Consider the following 26,284-nt stretch of genomic DNA (forward strand, 5'->3'; position numbering starts at 1 on the left):
AATGATTTTGGGGTCACTCTGTTAAAGGTCAAGGTCACAGGGGCCTGTTCATGTAAAATCATTTTTTGGAAATAACTTGAGAACCACTTGACCTACAATGTTGAAACTTAATAGGATAATTGGACATGCAGAGTAGATGACCCATATATATTTTGAGGTCACTTGATCAAAGGTCAAGGTCACAGGAGCCTGAACAGTGACTTGAGAACCACTAGGCCAAGAGTGTTGAAATTTAGCGGGATGACTGGACATGCCAAGTAGATGATCCCTATTGCAGCCAACCATCAGTGTCTCTTTGACTTTCGCTCCTGACCCCTATTGACTTCTTGCCTATAGGACTTTGCATTGGGGGAGACATGCGCTTTTTTACAAAAGCATTTTCTAGTTTATGATTTGATTTTTACCAAACTGGCACACAACTTGTATCACCATAAGATCTTGGTTCCTTTCTTGAACTGGCCAGATTCCCTTATGGGTTCCAGAGTTATGGCCCCTGAAAGGGCCAGAATTAGCTATTTTGACCTTGTCTGCACAATAGCAGCTTCATTTATGATTTGATTTTAACCAGACTTGCACACAACTTGTATCACCATAAGATCTTGGTTCCCTTTTTGAACTGGCTAGATTCCATTATGGGTTACAGAGTTATGGCCCCTGAAAGGGCCAGAATTAGCTATTTTGAGCTTGTCTGCACAATAGCAGCTTCATTTATGATTTGAATTTAATCAAACTTGCACAAAACTTGTGTCACCATAAGATCTCGATTCCTTAGTTGAACCGGCCAGATCCTTTAATGGGTTCCAGAGTTATGGCCCCTGAAAGGGCCAAAATTAGCTATTTTGACATTGTCTGCACAATAGCAGCTTCATTTATGATTCGATTTTAACCAGACTTGCACACAACTTGTATCACCACAAGATCTTGGTTCCTTTTTTGAACTGGCCAGATTTTCTCATGGGTTCCAGAGTTATGGCCCCTTAAAGGTCCAAAAATGGCTATTTTGGCTTTTGCAGCCATATAGAGACTTCATTTATGGTTTTATTTGATACAAACTTCCAAAATAACTTCAACAGCAATAATTCTTGGATTCCATGACAAAATGGATTTATATCAGAAAGTACTTATAGGACTTATTTGAAATTTCATGATTGTCATTAGTTGGACTGAGCCAATCAGGGCAGATAACTATGGACTGATTTATGTCAAATTACCTCCCTTTATTTCAAATTAAAATTGGTATATCTCTGTAACTAATGAAGATACGGATCTGAAATTTCATTCATTTTATTATTTGGCAGATGCTTCTTTTGTTCACTTACAATAATTTTTTTTTTAAATTACTTCCCTTTTACATTACTATAAGTAGCTTATTTTTAGTAACTTTTTTATTATTGGCTGTAGGGAAAAACTGAGACCACTTTTCTTTGGTACAACATGGATGGTACCTCCAATTTTTAGGTGTATTTTGACATATCTGTACCTTGTAAGAATTTTATTTTCTTTTTGGTTAAATTTCTTCCCTTTGTTGTTCCTGTCCTTTGGACTTTTTTTTTGTGAGGGCTTTCTTGTCCTCAAGTGCAATGATAACAGGTGAGTGATATAGGGCCATCATGGCCCTCTTGTTTCTTTGATTCATTTTACTGTCCTACCTTTTAATGTTAGATGACCAAGTTTCAAACTTGACTTTGAATTGATTGTGGCAAATATCATGACTGTGTTTTATATAAATCAGGTCAACAATTTAGTCTGTATGGTGTTTACAAGATTTTTTGGTGGGTACAAGGTTTTTTTGTTATTTGGCTCAATGACTAGATTTTTACCCCGTTTCAAAGTCAGCATACATTTTGACCCGGTTTTATAAGGTCCAGTAGAACATGTTGCCTCTACAGTATTAACAATGTTTTATTTTCTATGATATAGCCTTGTGAACCCGTAGATTACCCCTGATTATCCCAGAAAACTCCCAAACTGTATCTAGCCTTTATAATGTCAATTATTCTAACTAGGCTTTTCTAAAGATCGAAAATAAAGTTCTTGTTTAATATGGGTAGTCAACGAAAGTCCCCACCTGGAATGGATGGAACAACTTATTTCCAGCCAAGCCCACGGCAGGTGTCATATTTACTTCCCCAACATCCAGTCTAGGCCGATACTGCTGGAAACAGTACCAATTTAAGCATATTACCCAGCACTGAACACTAGTCTGGATATCAGCCGCGACCGGGAATCGAACCCAGACCGCTGGCATTGTAGTCCAACCTGCTAACCACTGCGCCACTGACTCCCTAAAATATGGGTTAACGATATTTTCTATAACTTCACCTAATGACCTATAGATAATCTAGTTTCAACGTAATGCAGATTTTATTAAGACATATTCTGACCAGGTCGTATATAGATCTAGTAGAAAAAAATGGAATATAGAATGTTACCAAGGTTTTTCTATGATCTGACCTCGTCACATAATAACCTAGTGTCAAACTCTGTTGAAACTTTCTACACAGCGTTAAGTTTCATTACGATCGGACTAGAATTGCAACCACTAAAGTGCTAATAGTGAAGTCGAACGACAGTGGATGAAGATGGGCAACAAACACAGCACTAAAACAATAGCTCACTTTAGGCTCAGATGTGCTAAAGTTTTGGGTGTGCAACTCCTAATGTTGAATAACATCCCCACACAATTTCTACTTTTAGCGATACATGTATTACAAATTTTCTCTGACAGATAGACGGACTGAAGAACAGATGAAGCCAAATCTACATACACACCAAATAGTGGTGGCATAATAAGCCAGTCATCACCATTCAGCCCATAATATATTAAAGTAATGTTGAGATGGTCCCCGTGAAAAATCTGTCGTCATAGGTGTTCACACTCTACTTCGTCTTAATTCGCAAATGTCTTTTACCAGTACCATCATCCTACGAATATAAGACGCACATTATTTACCGAGATTCTGGTCTCGAAGGACCGATGCGTCCTATATAAGATCTGTGTGAAACTTTCCCGGCGTGTTTTCACACATTTTGCATTAAAATACTTGAAACTCCATATCAGGTAGCCCAGAAATCGATTATCTAGTCTTCAAACATAATTTTGATAGTTGTCTATAATCCTTTTGTTCATCGAGAAATACATGCCCAAGGCATTACTTATCTTACACCTACTGTCACAATCAGCAAACATTTAACCGTTTAATCAAACCTGGAAGCAATTGTAAACATGTGCATGCAAGATTTTAGACTGATCCAATATGATCATAGTCGCTGATCCGTAATGTTCAAAACAATTTGCAAACCAGTCTTAAAATTACGTCATTTTACCGCCATGTGCCAAAGTGTACTTTCGTTTTCACTGGTGTCAATGCGGCAGTTTAGCGTTTACACAGAGTTAATGCTTTTCAGTTTAAATACTTGCACAACATGCAAAAACATCGACAATGATTTAGCAAAAACCGGTGAGTTCGTAGAAACTATAGCGAATTTCGAACAAACATAAGTTCGGATAAGTGATAAGTGGGTATAAGCATTTTTCCAGAATTCTGCTGATAAGTTTTCACTGCGTCCTATACACGAGTGCGAGCTATAATCGGCCGATTACGGTATGTATATAGTGGAACTTTAAAAACCTTGTGTGAAACTGCTGGCTTGATTTTAAAATAATTTCACACAGGTTGTCCTTGCTTGACCTTCTACAAAGATTAAGTTGTTTTGATTTGCCTGCCAGAGGGCATGGTCACTTTTCCATATATGTAGACATAGTATAGTAGTCGCAACTTGACCGCGATGGTTGACTTTTGGCTGATTATTCATACCGATTATTTCATTATAGAAATCAAGGGTGCTTAGGGTAGCCGTGTATATTTATATGGAATTAGTTTGTATACAGTGCAGTATCAAAGTATATTATACTTAATTTGTTCAGTTTAACCTTTTCAATACACTAATTTATATTTACAAAACTTTATATTTCCCTTTTCTTGTGTAGCTGGTCGCTCCTTTTCAATAATAGGTTGTGCCTCATTACGTATTATAATGCAAAGGTCAACCATCGGGGTCAAGTTACTAGAGATCAATCAATCACCCAAATTTTAATCCTACCTTGCATTTACATTTACACCTGTATGACAATAATTAAAAGGCAGAATGCAGTAACTGTATGGTTAAAAACTTAGAGATAAGTCATTTCTTTTGAGTGTCCATTTTAATGGTAAATACTGAAGAGCTTTTTCTTGTTTTTATACATGATGTGTGATATGGTATAAATAACATTATTTCTAAACTTCAGCTTAGACAGTGGATCTGAATTTATTTTAAGAGTCTTAAAACATTTTGTGATATCATACAATATGCATGTATTTGACAATGTTTTTGCATTGATATACTTTTTCCTGCAATAATCTAGTTATAATTGGGGATTAAATATTTATCAATGGCTAGGCAGGTAGGATTATCTGCAAGAGCGAGTACATGGAAATTAAAATAAGAAGTTTCAGAAAATCATCAAAAACATGCTTGAAAATGATCAGATTAAGACTTGAGTATTTTATTCGGTCTTAAATTTGATAAATAAGCAATCAACGTTAATTGTGCCCCCCCATGAGTGGTGGGGGGCATATAGATTTGGTCTTGTCCGTACGTCGGTCCGGGCAACTGAAAAGAAAGAGAGGGCCATCGAACACTAAAGAGAACAAAAGAGAACAACAGCTTCAGTCCGTTAACAATAAATTAAAGGGCCAGGGCCCCCTATTCAAACAAAAGAAAATAACAAAAGAAACGGCCCTCTCTTTCATTTCGGCCGGATCCGTCCGTCCTTCCGTCCGAAGTTTGTGACGCGCCTAGCTTAAAAGTATTTGATATGAATTGATGAAACCTTGCATGAGTCTTAAACATGATATGAACTTGCGCACTTCCTATTTTTCGTCTGGCTCCGCCCCCTATTTTTAGAGTTATGGCCCCTGAAATAGTCAAAAATGCTCATTTTCATCTTGAGACGTGCATAGCTCAAAAAGTATTTGATGTAGATTCATGAAACCTTGCATGAGTCTTTGTCATGATATGAACTTGCACACCTCCTATTTTTTGTCTGGCTCTGCCCCCTGTTTTAGAGTGATGCCCCCTGAAATAGACAAAAATGCACATTTTCACCTTGTGACACGCCTAGCTCAAAAAGTGTTTGATATAGATTTATGAAACCTTGCATGAGTCTTTGTCATGATATGAACTTGCGCACCTCCTATTTTTCATTTTGATTTACCCCCTTTTTTTAGAGTTATTGCCCTTGAAATAGTCAAAAATGCACATTTTCACCTTGTGACACACCTAGCTCAAAAAGTGTTTCATATAAATTGATTAAACCTTGTTTGAGTCTTTATCATGATATGAACCTGCACACCTTCTATTTTTTTCCCTGGCTCCACTCCCTATTTTCAGAGTTATGGCCCCTGAGATAGTAAAAAATGCACATTTTCACCTTGTGATGCACCAAACTCAAAAATTATTTCATATAAGTTGATTAAACCTTGTGTAAGTCTTTATCATGATATGATCATGCACACCTCCTATTTTTTGTCTGGCTCCGCCCCCTGTTTTGAGAGTTATGGCCCCTGAAATAGTCAAAAATGCACGTGCCTAGCTCAAAAATTATTTCATATAAATTGATTAAACATTGTGTGAGTCTTTATCATGATATGATCATGTGCACCTCCTGTTTTTTGTCTGGCTCCGCCCCCTATAATCAGAGTTAAGGCCTCTGAGTAAAAAAATGCACATTTTCACCTTTTGACACACATAGCTCAAAAAGTATTTAATATAGATGGTTGAAAACTTGCATAAGTCTTTATCATGATATAAACTTGCACACCTCTTATTTTTGGCTGGCTGCACCCCCTATTTTTAAAGTTATGGCCCCTGAAACAGTAAAAAAAAATGCACATTTCCACCTAATTATGTGCCTAGCTCAAAAACTGTTTAATGTAAATTCATGAAACCTTGCTTAAGTCTTTATCATGATGTGACCTTGCACACTTGGCATTCTTCTTGAGAATCTTTGCGCTTATTACAGAGTTATTGCCCTTGAAATAGCCAAAATAGTGGATTTTTTGTTTTTGATGCTCATAGCTCAAAAATATATGGCCTAGAATAGTGAATCCTTTGTTTAGGCTAAACCCCATTAACACTGCAAACATTTGAATTGTTTCCCCTTATTTGTGACAAATGTACCAGTGGGGGGCACACCCTGTGTCCTACAGACACATTCTAGTTTTTATACGCCCGTTTGAAAAACGGGACGTATTATGGGAACGCCCCTGGTGGGCGGGCGGGTGGGTGGGCGGGCGGCGTCCACAGACTTTGTCCGGACCATATCTTCTACATGCTTGGAGGGATTTTGATGAAACTTGGCACAGTTGTTCACCATCATGAGACGGAGTGTCATGCACAAGAACCAGGTCCCTAGGTCTAAGGTCAAGGTCACACTTGGAGGTCAAAGGTCAAATTCAAGAGTGACTTTGTCCGGAGCATATCTTCTTCATGTATGGAGGGATTTTGATGAAAGTTGGCACAATTGTTCATCATCATGAGACGGAGTGTCATGCGCAAGAACCAGGGGGCCCTAGGTCTAAGGTCAAGGTCACACTTAGAGGTCAAAGGATACAAGAAAGAAAACTTTGTCCGGAGCATATCTTCTTCATGCATGGAGGGATTTTGATATAACTTGGCACAAATGTTCACCTCCACGAGGCGGAGTGGTCATGCGCAAGAACCAGGTCCATCAAAGGTCTCACCTTAGAGGTCAAAGGATACACAGAGTCAAACTTTCCGAGCATATTGGCATTTCTTCATGCATAGAGGGATTTTGATATAACTTGGCACAAATGTTCACAACCACGAGGCGGAGTGTCATGCGCAAGAACCAGGTCCCTAGGTATAGGTCAAGGTCACACTTAGAGGTCAAAGGATTCAAGAATAAAAACCTTGTCCGGAGCATTTCTTCTTCATGCATAGAGGGATTTTGATATAACTTGGCACAAATGTTCACCACCATGAGACGGAGTGTCATGCGCAAGAACCAGGTCCCTAGGTCTAAGGTCAAGGTCACACTTAGAGGCCAAAGGTCAGATACAAGAATGACTTTGTCCGGAGCATTTCTTCTTCATGCATGGAGGGATTTTGATGTTACTTGGCACAATTATACACAATCATGAGACGAAGTGTCATACGCAGTTCCCTTCTTTTGAATTACTTCCCTTTGTTGTTACTATAAATAGCTTATATTGTTACTTTTTATACGCCCGTTTGAAAAACGGGACGTATTATGGGAACGCCCCTGGCTGGCGAGCGGGCGACGTCCACAGACTTTGTCCGGAGCATATCTTCTACATGCATGGAGGGATTTTGATATAACTTGGCACAATTGTTCACCATCATGAGACGGAGTGTCATGCACAAGAACCAGGTCCCTAGGTCTAAGGTCAAGGTCACACTTAGAGGTCAAAGGATACAAGAATAAAAACCTTGTCCGGAGCATTTCTTCTTCATGCATAGAGGGATTTTGATATAACTTTGCACAAATGTTCACCACTACGAGATGGAGTGTCATGCGCAAGAACCAGGTCCCTAGGTCAAAGGTCAAGGTCACACTTAGAGGCCAAAGGTCAGATACAAGAATGACTTTGTCCGAAGCATATCTTCTTCATGCATGGAGGGATTTTGATGTAACTTGGCACAATTATACACCATCATGAGACAAAGTGTCATGCGCAGTTCCCTTTGTTGTTACTATAAATAGCTTATATTGTAACTTTTTCATTACTAGTCGTAGGGAAAAATCGAGACCACTTTTCTGTAGTACAACATGCATGCTACATCCAATTATGAGGTGTATTTTGACCAATCTCTACCTGGTAAAGATTTTTGTGTGGACTTACAATTTTTTTTTTTTATTTTTTTTTTTTTTTTTTTTTTTTTTTAAGATTATCTTCCCTTAGTTGTTACTATAAATAACTTATATTGTAACTTTTTTATAATTGACCGTAGGGAAAAAACAAGACCACTTTTATGTGGTACAACATAGATGTTACTTTCAAATTTTAGGTGTATTTTAAGGTATCTCTACCTGGTAAGGAGTTTTTTTGTGGACTTAGAAAAACAAATGACTTACAATGATTACTAAACAACCACAAAATTAAAATTCCATTTGCAAATATAGGTGCTAGAGTAAAGAAATTTGCTGTGACAGGCGTATATTGTGACATTCTGGCACTCTTGTTCATTACTAGTCGTAGGGAAAAATCGAGACCACTTTTTTTCTTTTTTTCTTTTTTTTTTTTTTTAAGATTAACTTCCCTTAGTTGTTACTATAAATAACTGATATTGTAACTTTTTTATAATTGACCATAGGGAAAAAACAAGACCACTTTTCTGTGGTACAACATAGATGTTACTTTCCAATTTTAGGTGTATTTTAAGGTATCTCTACCTGGTAAGGAGTTTTTTTGTGGACTTAGAAAAACAAAAGACTTAATTACAATGATTACTAAATAAACACAAAATTAAAATTCCATTTGCAAATACAGGTGCTAGAGTAAAGAAATTTGCTGTGACGGGCGTATATTGTGACATTCTGGCACTCTTGTTTTAATTGTTTTTCATAATTTAAAATTTTAGGTACCAATTATTATTCTCTAATATATGTATATAGTAGAAACTTAAAACATCTTCATGTATGAACTGCTGCCCTGATTTTTAGCTCACTCGAGCATGAAAGCTCATGGTGAGCTATTACCATCATGCTGTGTCCGTCATCTGTCGTGTGTGTCCGTCTGTCATCAGCAATTTCTTTAAGCGACATCTCCTCCAAAACCACTGAATGCATTTTGATGAAACCATTTTACAAATGATCTCTGGATGGACCTGTTTCAAAATTGTATTACTGTAGACTAATATATAAAAAACTTTAAAAGAAAATTTGAAAATCTAATTCTCTGAATCCATAATAGCTAGAGCTTTGATATTTGGCAAGTGATATCAGGGTTTGACTCTCTACCATAATTGTTCAAATTATTGCCTTATTATGCCTCTGGGGTTGACATGTATATAATACTGGCTAATATAAAAGAAACTTTGAATATCTTCTCTAAATCCATAATAGCTAGAGCATTGATATTTATATAAACCTAACTCTGTTTAAGACTTTTTAATGGTTGAGCGTTGCTATCCTGTTGACAGCTCTTGTCAATAATGCAATCAACAAATACCTCAAAGTGAAAAATTGATGAATAGTGAAACAAAATAGTGACAGATTCTTTTGCCGGGTGAAACAAAATAGTGACAGATTCTTTTGCCGGTATGACAAAATTATTGCAAGATACATAAATTGAATTCATTAAGTGTAGTTTTAGCAACAATCCAAATAGCATACATTATCTTTTTGCGAAATTGTAGCGGTAATATTTGGAATATGTATATGTTGTTATATAAGAGGTTCAGCCCAATAAGTAATCGCATAATAACAGTCGAACTTGTTCAAAAGACCAAGTTTATTAAGAGACCATTTGCATTAAGAAAACACTTTTTCAGTTCCCATTTACAGTCAGGACTGTCTGACCCCCTGAATTAAACGACTCCCAGCCTTTCACGACCCTGTTTCGGCCCGCCCAGTAATTTGCTATATTAATTGGTTGAATTAAACGACTCCCCCGTCTTTTGCGACAAGCGACCGTCCACAAAATCTCTAAAAAAAACTTCTTCTTTCCTAACTGAAATCCTATTTTTCCTGCCCAAAAGTACCTTGCTCAGTAATTGAAGTTGATAAACTGTCAGATTGGGTCACCGTTGCCATATGGACAAAATACAGTGTATTACAAAAACATACATAATAAGCAGTCAAATATACACACACAAAACAGCTAAATAAGTGAATCAAGTAAATAATGAGTCTGTCACTGGCTCATCTATATGTACAAATCGATGTATCGTGAATATCTGTCTCCCAATATATCGATATAGTCGATATGTCCCAGACCGAATCAATGACAGCTCTACATCATAGCGACAACACATGCTTCTTGCAAGATCTCATCAGCTGATTATAAACAACAAAATGGCTGAACATAAGAAAAAAAGGGTTGTCCTTACATTAGAAGAGAAAATTAAAACTATTATGAAGCTCAATCAGGGTTAAAGAGAATTAAATTGTTACAGGGCCACTTGTTGAAACTAAAACTCTAGAATTTGCCTCAGGTTTGGATATTTCGGACTTCAGGGCGTCAAAAGGCTGGTCATTATATTTCCAGTGATTGAATAATAAATAAATGCATTAAATAATGTAATTTAATTAAATATATAAAATTGTATTGATCATTGCTCCTTCAATACTGTGGTTTATATTGGTAAACAGTTACAGTAATGTACTTGCAAACATGTGCAAAAATATTTCCATTTCATTTTGAGACTGTATTGAGAGACTCCCTGTCATATGTGACCTTTTCATCGAAGTCCTGCTGAAGGTCACATATGACAGTCTCGACTGTATGTTGTTAAAGAAATAATTATGCATTCAGAGCAATTTAAGAGCAATTGTGAGCTATATATATAGGGCACTCTTGTTATAGAAGTTAGTATCAGTTTTGAAAACTTTGATATGGTGGTATATTTTTGGATGCATGCCTCTTTACAGTATTTTTTTTTTTTTTAATTCAGCAAAGTATCAACTACTACAAAGATTACCACTCAATTGTTATTCCAGAGATTGTCATCGTAAAATATCAGGCACAAGCATTTCAAATACTTGCTCAGGAATTCCTATGGGTAGGTACTATTTACTTTACCTGAGCATAAAATGATTAGGTTGAGCTGTTGTGATCATTTGCCAATCGTTGTCTGTATAATGTTTTCTTCAACTGTTTGTAAACATTTTATTAGTTCCCTACTGGTTAAAAACCAGTTTGGGGACTATAGGATTGTGTTTTTCCATCAGTCCATCTGTTCTTCCATCCATAATTTCGTGTCTGGTCCATAACTCATTCATAACTGATTTTAAGATTACCTGTCACAAATGTTCCCCATGATGAGACGTCATGTTGTGCGCAAAACTCGGACCCTTAGCTCAAAGATCAAGGTCACACTTGGAGGTCAAAGGTGAACAATTTTTAGTTTGACTACACGAAGTATGGAGAGCTGTCCTACTCGACCGGACGTCGGCATCCTTTCGCGTCCACACCTTGGTTAAAGTTTTGATGCATTTTATCTTTATCTCTGTAATTACTTGATGGATTTGTTTCAAACTTAAAATAGTTATTCCTCACTGTCACCCACATCATATGGCACAAGGGCTATAACTCTCACACCAATATTTCATGAATTATCCCCCTTTTTTACATAGAATTTCAGGTTAAAGTTTTGATGCAGTTTCATTCTGTCTCAGTTATTATGTCGGTCGGTAGGTCGGTATGCATATGTCGGTCGGTAGGTTGGTCGGTCTGTCGGTCGGTCGGAATGTAGACCAATCCATTTCCGGATGATAACTCAAGAACGCTTGGGCCTAGGATCATGAAAGTTGATAGGGAGGTTTGTCGTCACCAACAGATGACCCCTATTGATTTTGAGGTCTGTATGTCAAAGGTCAAGGTCACAGTGACCCTGAATAGTAAAACGGTTTCCGGATGATAACTCAAGAATACTTGGGCCTAGGATCATGAAAGTTGATAGGGAGGTTGGTAATGACAAGCAGATGACCCCTATTGATTTTGAGGTCAGTATGTCAAAGGTCAAGGTCACAGTGACCAGGAACAGTAAAATGGTTTCCAGGCAATGACTCAAGAACGCTTGGACCTAGTATCAGGAAAATTGATAGTTAGGTTGGCCATGACCAGCAGATGACCCCTATTGATGTTGAGGTCATTAGGTCAAAGGTCAAGGTCACATTGGCCAGGAACAGTTAAACGGTTTCTGATCTTCTTGTCCAAAACCATAGGGCCTAGGGCTTTGATATTTGGTGTGTAGCAAAATCTAGTGGTCCTCTACCAAGATTGTTCAGATTATTTCCCTGGGGTCAAATATGGCCCCACCCCGAGGGTCACATGGTTTATATAGACTTATATAGGAAAAAACTTTGAAAAACCTCTTGTCCAAAACCACAGGGCCTAGGGCTTTGATATTTTGTATATGACATCATCTAGTGGTCCTCTACTAAGATTGTTCAAATTATTCCCCTAGGGTCAAATATGGCTCCGCCCTGGGAGTCACATGGTTTACATAGACTTATATAGGGAAAAACTTTGAAAATCTTCTTGTCCAAACCACAAAGACTATGGCTTTTATATTTTTTGTAATGTAGCATCATTTTGGTTCTCTACCAAGTTTGTTCAAATTATCCCTCTAGGGTCAAATATGGCCCCGCCCCAGGGGTCATATGGTTCATATAGACTTATATTGGGAAAAACTTAGAATCTTCATGTCCATAACTTACATCATTCAGACTTGGACCACATGTATAGTTTTGAGTGGAAAGATGAACCTTGACATGAGTTGACCTTGATCTTGACCTAGTGACCTACTTTCACATTTCTGTAGCTACAGGCTTCAAATTTGGACCACATGCATAGGTTTGTGTACCGAAAAAAACTTTGACCTTGTTATTGACCTAGTGACCTACTTTCACATTTTTGAAGGTACAGGCTTTAAATTTGGACCACCTGCATAAGTTTTTGTTCCAAAATAAAATTTGACCTTGATTTTGACCTAATGACCTACTTTCACATTTCTCAAGCTACAGCCTTCAAATTCGAACCACAAGCATAGTTTTTGGACTGAAATGAACTTTGATCTTGAGATTGACCTAGTGACCTACTTTCACCTTTCTGAAGGTACAGGCTTCAGATTTGGACCACATACTTAGTTTTGTGTTCCGAAATAAAATCTGACCTTGATTTTGATCTAGTGACCTACTTTCACATTTCTCAAGCTACAGCCTTCAGATTTGAACCACATGCATAGTTTTGTGTACCGAAGCAAACTTTGATCTTGAGATTGACCTAGTGACCTACTTTCACATTTCTCAAGCTACAGGCTTCAAATTTGGACTGCATGCATATTTTTGTGTTCTGAATTGAAATTTGAAATTGATTTTTACCTATTACCTACTTTCACATTTCTAAAGCTACAGCCTCCAAATTTGAAGTACATGCATAGTTCTGCCACAGCTTTCAAATTTGGACCACATACACATTGTTTTGTACCGAAATGAAATTTGACCTTGATTTTGACCTTGAGCTAGTCTTGAAATTTGGAACATTCAAAAACGGTTCAGTGGATGGCACCAAGATCACTCTGTAATCTCTTGTTAGGTTAAAGGTCAAGGTCTGATTAAACCAGAATGGTAGAACTTTTGTTTGCAGTGAGCATATAATTTCTGTTCCTTGTGCAATTACTGAATGCATCAAGCGGGGCATTTCGTGTTCGACGAGCTCTTGTTACTAAATGGATTTGAATCAAACTGAAAGTAGTTGTTCCACATCATCTCCCACATCATATGACACAAGGTCCATAACTCTGGTACCAATATTTAATGAATTATCTTGCCTTTTTTTTTTAGAATTTCAGGTTAAAGTTTGCACTTTCATTCTGTCTCAGTTAGTATGTCTCCCACCACACAGGGCCATAACTCTCACACCAATATTTGATGAATTATGCCCCCTTTTTACTTAGAATTTCAGGTTAAAGTTTTGATGCACTTTCACTCTATCTCAGTTATTAATGGATTTGATTCAAACTTAAAATAGTTGTTTAACATCATCACTCACATAATATGACACAGGGGCCATAACTCTTGCACCAATACTTCATGAATTATCCCCCTTTGTTTTAGAATTTCAGGTTAAAAGTTTGCACTTCCACTCTATCTCAGTTACTATGTCTTGCACCACACAGTGGTGTGGAAGACATATTGATTTACTCCTGTCTGTCTTTGTGTCTTGTCACAAATCTTTTCCGCACTCTAAGTCGTACATTTCTCATCCGATCTTCACCAATCTTGAACAAAATGTGTTTGACCATAAGTCCTTGCCTGGTAAAGTTTTATGTTTAGGTCAGCTTTTCTCCTAAACTGTAAAAGCTATTGCTTTGAAACTTGGAACACTTGTTCACTATCATAAGCTGACCCTGTATAGCAAGAAACATAACTCCATATTGCTTTTTGCAAGATTTATGACCCCTTTTGTACTTAGAAAATATCAGATTTCTTGGTTAAGTTTTATGTTTAGGTCAGCTTTTCTCCTAAACTGTCAAAGCTATTGCTTTGAAACTTGCATCACTTGTTCACCATCATAAGCTGACCCTGTACATCAAGAAACATAACTCTATCCTGCTTTTTGCAAGAATTATTGCCCCTTTTGGACTTAGAAAATCAGTTTTCTTGGTTAAGTTTTATGTTTAGGTCAGCTTTTCTCCTAAACTATCAAAGCTATTGCTTTAAAACTTGCAACATTTATTCACCATCATAAGCTGACCCTGTACAGCAAGAAACATAACTCCATCCAGCTTTTTGCAAGATTTATGGCCCCTTTTGGACTTAGAAAATATCAGATTTCTTGGTTAAGTTTTATGTTTAAGTCAACTTTTTCTCTTAAACTATCAAAGCTATTGCTTTGAAACTTGCAACACTTGTTCACCATCATAAGCTGACCCTGTACAGCAAGCAACATAACTCCATCCTGCTTTTTGCAATACTTATTGCCCCTTTTGAACTTAGAAAATCATTTTCTTAGTTGAGTATTATATTTAAGTCAACTTTTCTCATAAACTATCAAAGCTATTGCTTTAAAACTTGCAACAGTTTTTCACCATCATAAGCGGACACTGTACATCAAGAAACATAACTCTGTCCTGCTTTTTGCAAGAATGATGGCCCTTTTTAGACTTAGAAAATCATGGGTAGGACAATATTTCTATTATACAAAAAAATTAGATGAGCGTCAGCACTCGCAAGTTGTTTTAATATTCGCACAAATATTCCCCTGGATTAGATGATGTGTTATGTGCAAAACCCAGACCCTTAGCTTAAAGGTTTAGGTCAAGGTCACATTTGGAAGTCAAAGGCCAACAGGGCTTTTTTAGCTCACCTGAGCAATGCTCAGGTGAGTTTTTCTGATCGCTCGATGTCCGGCGTCCGTCGTCCGTCGTCTGTCGTCTGGCGTCTGTCGTCTGTCGTCTGTCGTCCGTCGTCTGTCAACATTTAGCTTGTGTATGCGATAGGGGCTGTATTTTTCAATTAATCTTCATGAATATTGGTCAGAATGATAACCTTGATGAAATGTAGGCCGAGTTCGAAAATGGGTCATCTCGGGTCAAAAACTAGGTCACTAGGTCAAATCAAAGAAAAACTTTGTGTATGCGATAGAGGCTGTATTTTTCATTTAATCTTCATGAATATTGGTCAGAATGATAACCTTGATGAAATCTAGGCCGAGTTTGAAAATTGGTCATCTCGGGTCAAAAACTAGGTCACTAGGTCAAATCAAAGAAAAACCTTGTGTATGCGATAGAGGTGGTATTTTTCAATTAATCTTCATGAATATTGGTCAGAATGATAACCTTGATGAAATCTGAGCCGAGTTCGAAAATAGGTCATCTCGGGTCAAAAACTAGGTCACTAGGTCAAATCAAAGAAAAACCTTGTGTATGCGATAGAGGCTGTATTTTTCAATTCTTCTTCATGAATGTTGGTCAGAATGATAACCTTGATGAAATCTAGGCCGAGTTCGAAAATGGGTCATCTCGGGTCAAAAACTAGGTCACTAGGTCAAATCAAAGAAAAACCTTGTGTATGCGATAGAGGCTGTATTTTTCAATTGATCTTCATGAATTTTGGTCAGAATGATTGCCTTGATGAAATCTAGGCTGAGTTCGAAAATGGGTCATCTCGGGTCAAAAACTAGGTCACTAGGTCAAATCAAAGAAAAACCTTGTGTATGCGATAGAGGCGGTATTTTTCAATTGATCTTCATGAATTTTGGTCAGAATGATTGCCTTGATGAAATTTAGACCAAGTTCGAAAATGGGTCATCTGGGGTCAAAAACTAGGTCACTAGGTCAAATCGAAGAAAAACCTTGTGTATGCAATAGAGGCTGTATTTTTCAACTGATCTTCATGAAATTTAGCCAGAATGATTACCTTGATAAAATCTAGGCTGATTTCGAAAATGGGTCATCTGGGATCAAAAACTAGGTCACTAGGTCAAATCGAAGAAAAACATTGTGTATGCAGTAGAGGATTTATTTTTCAATTGATCTTCATGAAATTTGGTCAGAGTGATTGCCTTGATGAAAACTAGGTCGGTTTTGAATATGGGTTATCTGAGGTCAAAAACTAGGTCACTAGGTCAAATTAAAGAAAAATCTTGTGTATGCGATAGAGACTGTTTTTTTCAGTTGATATTTATGAAATTTGGTCAGGTTGATTGCCTTAATGAAATCTAGGTCGAATTTTAATATGGGTCATCTGAGGTCAAAAACTAGGTCACTTGGTCAAATCCAAGAAAAAACTTCTGTATGTGATAGAGGCTGTATTTTTCAGTTGATCTTCATGAATTTTGGTCAGAATGATTGCCTTGATAAAATCTAGGTCGAGTTTGAACATGGGTCATCTACGGTCAAAAACTAGGTCATATCTAAGAAAATGCTTGTTTTATCGCAAGAGACCAATTTTTTGGTCCAATCTTAATGAAAATTGGTCAGAATATTTGTTTCCATGAAATCACTAGGTCAAACATGTTTTACACTGTTATGGAGTGTTTCTTAGGTGAGCGACCTAGGGCCATCTTGGCCCTCTTGTTTTCCAAATCCTTATAGGGATTTTAATATTACTTGGACAGATGTACCTCATAATTAGACTACATGTCATGCACAACACCAAGACCCTTAGTTCAGAAGTCAGGATCACACTTGGAGGTCACCGCCTCGGTAGCCTAGTGGTAGAGCATCCGCTTCGAGTGCGGGAGGTCGTGGGTTCGATCCCCTGTCGCGTCATACCAAAGACGTAAAAAATGGTACTAGTAGCTTCCTCGCTTGGCGCTCAGCATTAAGAGGATAGTGCTAGGACTGGTCAGCCGGGTGTCAGTATAATGTGACTGGGTGGGGTATCATGCCATGTGTCTACAGCGTGATATTCCAATGAGGCAGCACTATAAAGTTGGGCATTGTGCTCACTGCTACAAGTAGACACCATCGTTAATATGACTGAAAAATTGTTGAAAAGGACGTTGAACCCGAACACACACACACACACACACACACACACACTTGGAGGTCAAAGGTCAGTAAGTTTTTTTCCTGTATTAAGGTTTAGGAGTATATCACCAAAACACAGAAATATTTTATAAACGAACAACATCGTTACCAATATTTTACCTGACCATAACATGTTCTGCCGTACTGTCCCGTACTGAAAATATTCTGAAAAAGTTGTCCCCCTTTGAGAATGAATGCCATTTGTAAAGAAATAAAAAATAAACAATCGTTGAAAACTGTGTTCCACCTAGTTATGTGAAATTTCAACACTTGCACGCTATTACAAATGCATCAAAACAAACATGTGTAACAGTTCCTTGAAAATGGTGTGTTTTTAAAAACGCTTGACTGTCTGGAAGTGGGGCCTGTTTAAACAGTTCTTTTTTCGTAATTCAATGCTTATATCAGTATACTGACACTTGTTTTGTAGAGTAATATAAGTAATATACACGCTATCATTACAAAAACAACAAAACAAGTGTCAGTATACTAATATAAACATTGAATTCCGAAAAAAGGACTGCCTAAATGAGACCCACTTCCGGGCAGTCAAACGCCTTCAAAAACTCACCATTTTCAAAGAACTGTTAGACATGTTAGTTTTGATTCATTTGCAATCGCATGCGAGTATTGAAATTTCACATAATTAAGTGGAACACAGTTTTCAGCAATTGTTTATTTCTATTTCTTTACAAATGGCATTCATTTTCAAAGGGGGACAACTTTTTCAGAATATTTTCAGTACGGGACAGTACGGCAGAACATGTAATGGTTAAGTAAAATATTGGTAACGATGTTATTCGTTTATAAAATATTTCTGTGTTTTGGTGATATACTCCTAAACCTTAAATTATTTTAATATAAGCTCATGTGTCATATTGACCCAATTAAAAAATGTTGATGTATTTTTAGCTCACCTGAGCCAAAGGCTTTTGTGACCGCTCAATTATATGTCTGTCGTGTGTCCGTCAACATTTTCTAAAAGAATCTTCTTCTTGAAAACCACTGGGCAGAATTACACCAAACTTCACAGGAATGATCCCTGGGTAGACCCCTTTCAAAATTGTTCAAAGAATTTAATTCCATGCAGAACTCATGGCAACCGAAAGGAAAAACTTTAAAAATCTTCTTGTCCAAAACCGCAAGACATAGAGCCTTGATATTGGCATGTGACATCATCTTACGGTCCTCTGTCAGGATTGTTCAAATTGTGCCCCTAGGGTGAAAAGCCCCGGGGGTCACAAATTTTACAAAGAATTATATAGGAAAAAACTTTAAAATCTTGTCAAAAACCAAAAGACGTAGACCTTTGATATTTGGTATGTAGCATTGCCTTGTGGTCCTATACCAACATTGTTCAAATTATTACCCTGGTGCCCCGGGGGTGCCGCAAGTTTTACTTAGACTTATATAGGAAAAAACTTTAAAAATCTTCTTGTCTGAAACTACAAGACCTAGGCCTTTGATATTTTGTATGTAGCATTGCCTTTTGGTCCTTTATGAAGATTGTTCAAATTGTGCCCCTGGGGTGAAAAGAGGCCCCACATCAGAGGTCCCAAGTTTTACATAGACTTATATAGGAGAAAACTTTAAAAATCTTCTTGTCTGAAACGGCAAGGCCTAGGCTTTTGATATTTGGTGTGTTACATTGCCTTGTGGTCCTGTACCAAAATTGTTCAAATTATTACCCTGGGGTGAAAAGAGGCCATGCCCCGGGGGTCCCAAGTTTAACATAGACTTATATAGCGGAAAAAATAGAAATCTTCTTGTCTGAAAGTTTAAGGCCTTGGCCTTTGATATTTGGTATGTATCATTGCCTAGTGGACCTCTAACAGGATTGTTCAAATTATGCCCCTTGGGGTCACTTGTTAGCTCACCTGAGCAATGCTCAGGCTCCGCTTTCACTAACGTTCTCAAGACAAAATCTCAGCTCAAGTCTGAGAAAAATCTCAACTTTGATTCTCAGCTTGAGAATTTTCTCAGATTGGCTTTCACTAAAAATCTCTCAGCAAAATCTCAACTTACGCGCTGAGATTTTTCTCAGATTTCTTGAGAAGTAATCCAAGTAAAACTAAATAGCCGATTGTTGCTAGGGACACTGTTTACGCTTTTAAAACACATGCAGCAATTAATTTACCACAAGAACAACATTTTCAAACCTTTTTACTCTTTCTAAAATGTTTCTTTCTCGTCTTGAATGCTACACAACTTTGAAGACAACATATTTATTAAGTACGGTAGACGTTTTACTGTGCCTGTGTTTCGTACCAAAAACGCTCGTACCGAGATATATTGACTTTTGCAGTAACATCCCTAGAAGTCCTTATTCTTAGCGCACAACAAAATTGTGAAATTTTATTTCACAACTAGTTGGTTATTATCAAGGGGTGATAAAAATGAGCAGTTAGTCGTTGACTCAAAGCCAGGACCCCTTGTTTACAGGGTGTACTAACCAGCTGCTGACACAATTTCCCCTTTGTGATAATCAAGTCCTATACCATAATAAACACCCCTGTTATATAAAAGTCGTCCTCTAGTTTATAATACAGTCGCAGTCCAATGTTGTGCACCTAGTTAATTGAGTAAAATGTGCAGTCAGCCTACTGTAGGGCTCGAACTTGGGGACCCTCTATTACAGGACTAGTACTCTACCAACTAAGCTAACCTACTGCTTAAACAAAATCTCCACTTTGTAGTAATCAAGTCCTGTTGCCTCAACGGCCTCAGTAGCCAAGTGATAGAGGGCCCACCACTTCAGTGGGATGTTAAGTGATAAAAGTTATTAAATAATGGCTTGATGTTATATATGGCTCTATACACCAGTTTGTTTATAAGTAATCACTCATTAATAATTCTCCTGCATTTTGCAGTGCTGTTAACTATCAACATCTATACTTTAGATAAATCACATTTATCAAGTGGCAAATAGCATGATGTAATTGAATAAGCAGAAAAACTGATGGACACAAAGACAATGAAAAATATTTAAGTTCTAATAATTTATCAAAGTTAACAGAAATTTGTATAAGTTGACAACAGTTTTATTCATTTATAAATAAATATGGCATTTCATAATTTGATCTAAAATTTTGGTTGAACATTTAACGTACAATGTTTTTCATATCTTTCCAAAAATATCAGAAAATCTTAACTCCATGCTATTGATAAAATTGTTATTAGGCCACACCAAAATGATGTCTTGTTCTTCGGATTTTTTTCAAAAATATTTGGGGCGAGCGAGCGAAAAAAAAAATTAAAATATTTTTTTTTTCAAATCATCATTTATTGATGCGAGCGAAGAGCGATGAAATAAAAAAAAAAGTAATTATCGCTCGTGTCATGTTTAACACCAAATAAAGTGTATTTCCATCTATATTGTATGATAGGCCTGAACAATCTTAATTTTGGTTCAGCAAAAATGTGTACAAAATAACCTTATCGGCTGATGTTCAAACAACAATTTCGGAGAAAAGACTCTTCACTGGAATGGGACTTGGACGTAGTAAGTTAGGAGTCTGAAAATACATCTATTACTGGATGTTTTATTGTGTTCCTCAGTGTAAAAGGCACATGTGGCAATTAGTGGCTGAATATTTCTTTCAATGGGTCTTCTTTATTAGTATACTTAAGTGGACATGAGAATATTGCCAGGAGTTTCATGTTTGATAATTATCTTTTGAGTTAGGGTACCTGGTTAGAACTTTATTCAAACTAATTTGACTTGATCCTCGGAATATTGAGATAAGCTTTTCATATGCGGAATACCTCCACTCGGTTAGGTTGCCCGACGGAAATATAAAACAGTCATTAATGTGACCGTTAAATTATTTGGACTAGTTTGAATTTTTTATCACATGTTTGCATTTGCAGGGGACATCAGTCATTATACATTGAAAATGCAGTTTGTTTTAAACATAATTACTAACAATTGTGATATTACTTATTTTTTTCTTCTCTGACTCCTAATACTTCAAAGGAAAAGACTCTCAATACTTCAAAGAAAAAAAAAGTTTTTACAAGCTGATACTCACTTTTGCTCTTCCATTTCGCCATTTCTTTGGTGTCTTTCCTTTTTATTAATTGTGGTATTTTTCTGGCAGTCCCACATGAATTTGATCGTTGTCCAATTATAATATACAGACAACAAATCTCGTACATGTGATACGCCAGATTTTTCGACATCTGGACAGCGTTGTTAGTGAACGTAGTTTTACGTGATTATTCCCAATATTCAGCTTTAGCTGCTGTAATTTCTAGTCAGCTCCAGTTCATTTACAATGCTTGTTATCACTACCAACTTATTCCAAAGATTATTGTCTGTTAACTAGTATATATTTATCTAATTTAATTTTACACAATTTCATTCATGCAGGCTGCCATTTTTCATGCGTCTGCTCACTTTGATGAAACAAAACCACTACCATACAGTTAAACTTGTATTGATAGTAGCAATTTCGTTTTGTCAAAAAATAGGTTCTGCGCTCCCGTAAACTAGAAAATTAAAAAATGCTAGCCTAAATTACAAGCTAGGTGTGTTTAAACTTCGGAATGTCCACCTTTTTTTTTCGTTCCTACTGATTTCGACCCAGCGCCAAAAATACGCCAGGTGCGGGCGGTAAAAAAAAAATTAAAATATTTTTTTTTTATTTCCCGTCAAATTGGTGCGGGAAATCCGACGAACAGGTAATCGATTTGGTGTGGCCTTACCAGTAAGTTGTTAGATTTCAGTATGATTTACAACAATAATTTTAAGTAAAATTTTATATTTCACTGTCATTGTCTTCTCAGATAAATTTGATTTTTTAAAAGAACTATGAAATGCCAAAGTGGTTTTCATTTCTTTCAGTATAATTTTCATTTACTGTTCCAGTTCACTATGTACCTTTGAAAATGTTTATAATTAACTTCTGTTCACATGTTAAAAGTTATGTTGTTGACTCAAGTTGATGGTGTTTCTCTTACTGACAAGTCCTGGAAACACTGTATGGGTCACAAAATTAAATTGGGACGAAACACACCTGACAACAGATGTTGATAAAAACAATCAGTTGCATTTATAACCAACTGAAGATAAAAGTAAGAAAATATTATAACTTAAATCCAGAAACATTTTTAAAACTTTGCATGTCTTTTCAAATTTATCTGATTTTCAGGTGTGTCTAAGGCTGTTTAATAATTAGTTTAATAGTTAAATGTGCTATAATACTGCTATTGTGTCCCTATTCCCATAAAGGAGTGCATTGTGATGAAACAATGTTAAAATACTCACTTAATTACATAAGAATTATCAAAAATAACATTATGCAACAAACTTTCCAAAAATAGCATGTTTATCAGTTGGTTAGAAAAGTACTACATAATTTATACTTTCAATGATGCACATGACTTTATACTGCACAAGCCAGAAAGGGAGTTAATTAATAAAAACTGATTTAATATTTTCAGTAACACTTTCACCCATGTTACATCTTTGACACATAAATGCGATAAAACAAGAAATTAATGTGTCTTATATTCCTAACAAACAGTGTGGCAGCCACATTTAAATTTAATGTTAACAAAGATAATGCCTTCAACAATGTATATCTTTCGGCTATCGGTGGATTTTTTTTTAAATAATGAAGCTTTTTCTTCTCTCTTACCTTATTTTAATTCAGTTCAGTTTTATAAAGTGTTTTGGGGCAAATTACATATATGATGATAGGGATGGCAACGAATAGCAATTTTGGTATTCGAATATTCGGTCAACCTTCCGAACGAAAAATTGAATATTCGGTCATCAAATGATCAACAAAATAATTCAAAATCTTATGAATTTATCGTACCCTAATTCACAGTATATAAACGAACTGAACCCCAACCAGATCTTGCGAGCAGATTTCAGGATCCGATTGGCGAAAATAGGTGGGACTATCTAAATAAATATAAACAACTTGTTGCAATGATGCTGAGGCGGTTTGTAAACGATTGTATCATATCAAGAAATACTTTATCCTTCCGGATAAGTTCAGTCATTACCAGCTTTCGTCCTATAATTGCCGATAAAACGTTGTACTCTTCTCAACATGTTTCGTTTATTTCAACACTCGCCGATTACACAAGGAATTTTATGCATAAAATCGTTTACCTATACCAATACTCGTGTTTAAGGTGTTGTTTAATGTATTTCCTTCACTAAACTGGCGGCATATACCTACCAGGACATGTTTGTTATGTAGAAAATTATGGAAAGTAAACAAGGCAACTGTTTGAATACTGAACCCGTCTTGCAAATATCAATCTTATGATCTGTACCTCACTTGTGAGTTCACTGAACCATATCTTGCGAGTCACGTAGGGGGATTTCCATTGCCTTTATATCCACCTTTTGTCTTTTATCGTACGAATGTGAAGTTACTGTGTCCACAACAATTAAATATGGCGTCTCTAAAGTTGTTTTCGGGTACTATATGTACTATAAGTAATGTTAAGCATAATAGCTGCACATAGAATGACTGGTTATTGCCTAAACGCATCCCTACCTGGAAACATTTACATGAATCTGATAATTAATTATTGAAAGAGAAATTATATCTTGATACGATATATAATTACTAGTAACATGTCTGCTCTGCGTTTGCAACTATTGTTCTTTTGTATTTTAGCTCGACAATTCAACGAATAGCCTGAGCTATTCTACTCACGTGTTCATGCATCGTCATTGGTGTTGATGCCGGCGTAATGCTTTGCTTAATGTTTTGCATGAAACTTTATCTCTCCAAGAAAACTGAAGGTATTTGGTAGAAACTACGCACATGTCTTCGGGGTCTACAGTATTTTGCCATCAAGGCCCAAAACTCCAGCGTTTGACTGACTGATCCCCTTTCTACATAGAAATGCTGATTAAAGTTTTGCATGCCACTTCATGTCATCAGTACTGCTGAAGGTAATTCATTGAAACGAGCGAAGGACAGTGTCATACCATTAAGACACATAACTTTGTCAGGCATATTAACTGAATTGCCCCGCTTTTTGCAGTTATAAAATATTTATCCGATGGTTGCTTGCAGGCTTTGTTTGGACGACTTTGTTTCAGTTTTTCAGCCAAATGAGATATTTTTCTAGACAAGTCAGTGATGGCACAGTGAAATTAATGACAGAATCTTCTAATCGATGAAAAAATCTTGTAAATTTTATGTACATTTCCATTTGATTTTCTGATTTAAGGTAGTTTAAAACATCAGGGATCTGTTGAATAATATTTTCAATTGTGAACATATCAGATTCTTCGCATGAGTCTGTTTCGCATGAGTCTGTATTCAGGAGTATCAGGACAAAGCAAGGGTCTCTTTGCGTTGAAGATGTGGATTCTAGCAAAGTGATATTTTGGAAAGCAAGCTGCATAGTATCTTCCTCTTCATCTGAACTCTCAATATCCACAGATTCTTCCAGCAATTTGTGAACATCTTTAACTGGTGTTTTTTGGTTTTGGAGCTTTTTAATGGGCGAAACGTCTTCTAGCCTTGAAACTCTCACTGTTTTTGTGTTATCATTTGGAATTAAAGTCCTTTTAAAGTGTTTTAAATTGTTTGGAAATATCTTTGAAGTCTTTTGAGTATGAAATAATTTCCTTTCTTTTTAAGTCGAATTTTGAAACTTTGATCTTTAGATTGTTTACTTCATGGGTTTCCAAATTGTGAAAAATGATTTCGCCCAAGTTTATTGTCCGGAACTTACAGTTTATGCAGCTGAATTCTTCCATTTTGCCTGAAAATAAACAAAAAATTCTTTAAATAATAAATTCCTTCTCCCAAGAAATGTAAAGCATCTTTGAAAATACTCCCAAGACATGGTACAGATAGATCGCGTAAACTCGCAAGTGAGGTTCAGAATCACCGGCAAGAAACGTACAGTAGGCCTATTTTACACCCTGGCTTAAAAAAAATAAATCTTGTTCTGATGTTCAAAATCTTTCCGTCATATAACAAATAACCATAATACCTTTTGTAATTAATTTAATTGCAGCGGTACAAACCAAAACTCCGTTTTCAACCAATCTAAACTTGATAACACCCAATTTTCTTTCGTATGTAGTGCCGATTTCGTTCTAGCCTGCGGCGAGTTTCATGAATTTTATTGTTTTAATGCTAAAAATGATAATGTTGCGTATCATAGGTCAACAATAAAGTTTGTTGGCTACAATATACATACAGATTGACTTACTTACCGTTCAACAGTATCCTCATGAACACGAATTTTTAACTCAACTGTCTCGACGCAAAATGGCTAACACTGAAATCTGCTTGCAAGATCCGGTTGGGGGTTCATTTCGTTTATATACTGTGTAATTAGCAGTGATCTGCAGAGTAATTCTACTTTTGTTTACACCGGAAGTAATTCACATATTGACAAATTAAGACTGACTAATCGTTCTCATGTCTTGTTCATCTTTTTGAATATAAAATATTTGTTATTTTCCTTCATTTACATATGATTTATATAGGTTTTACTTATTTTTACATGGATGTAGCCCTCTTCTCTCTACCGATATTACATGTAGCCGACTTCAGGCCTCGACCTTAGCGGTGGACCGTTGGACCGACACAACCAAAATATCGGCAGGTCCACTAACTATCAAAAGTTGGGTAGACCGACGGTCAACCAATTTTCAGTCACGGTCTGCAAATAAAATAAAACCCTTAAAAGTGAAAAATAGGGGGAACAATTGTACCCATAATGGCGAATTCACAAAACGAAAGTTGATTTTGCCTTAAGTACGGCATTCTACAGTTATAAGCGTCAGGATAACACGAATGGACTACTCCACCGATCGGGCGAGTGGTTTTTATGTGGTAACTTTACCAAATTGAGAAATTACATCAGGCAAAATTACCTGGATTGACTGGAATTTACCCGCGAATTCTAAAAATATCAAAACGTCATGCTGGTAATTTTCCATTCCACTGGCACGTGCGCCCTATCGTAATATCTAATTTACATCGCGGTTACTTTTGAC

General features: G+C 36.5%; 1 protein-coding gene across 1 annotated transcript in view; it reads left to right on the forward strand.

Annotated features, from left to right (window-relative positions):
* Nucleotides 1-26,284, forward strand: part of LOC123563992 (uncharacterized) — a 155,842-nt gene that overhangs the window by 37,198 nt on the left and 92,360 nt on the right. The window contains exon 4 of the mRNA XM_053525994.1: nucleotides 10,705-10,812. Within this exon, the coding sequence (XP_053381969.1) occupies nucleotides 10,705-10,812 (108 nt within the window). The remainder of the gene's footprint in view (nucleotides 1-10,704; nucleotides 10,813-26,284) is intronic.

This window comes from Mercenaria mercenaria, chromosome 2 (genome assembly GCF_021730395.1).
Source record: "Mercenaria mercenaria strain notata chromosome 2, MADL_Memer_1, whole genome shotgun sequence".
Classification (NCBI taxonomy): Eukaryota; Metazoa; Mollusca; class Bivalvia; order Venerida; family Veneridae; genus Mercenaria; species Mercenaria mercenaria.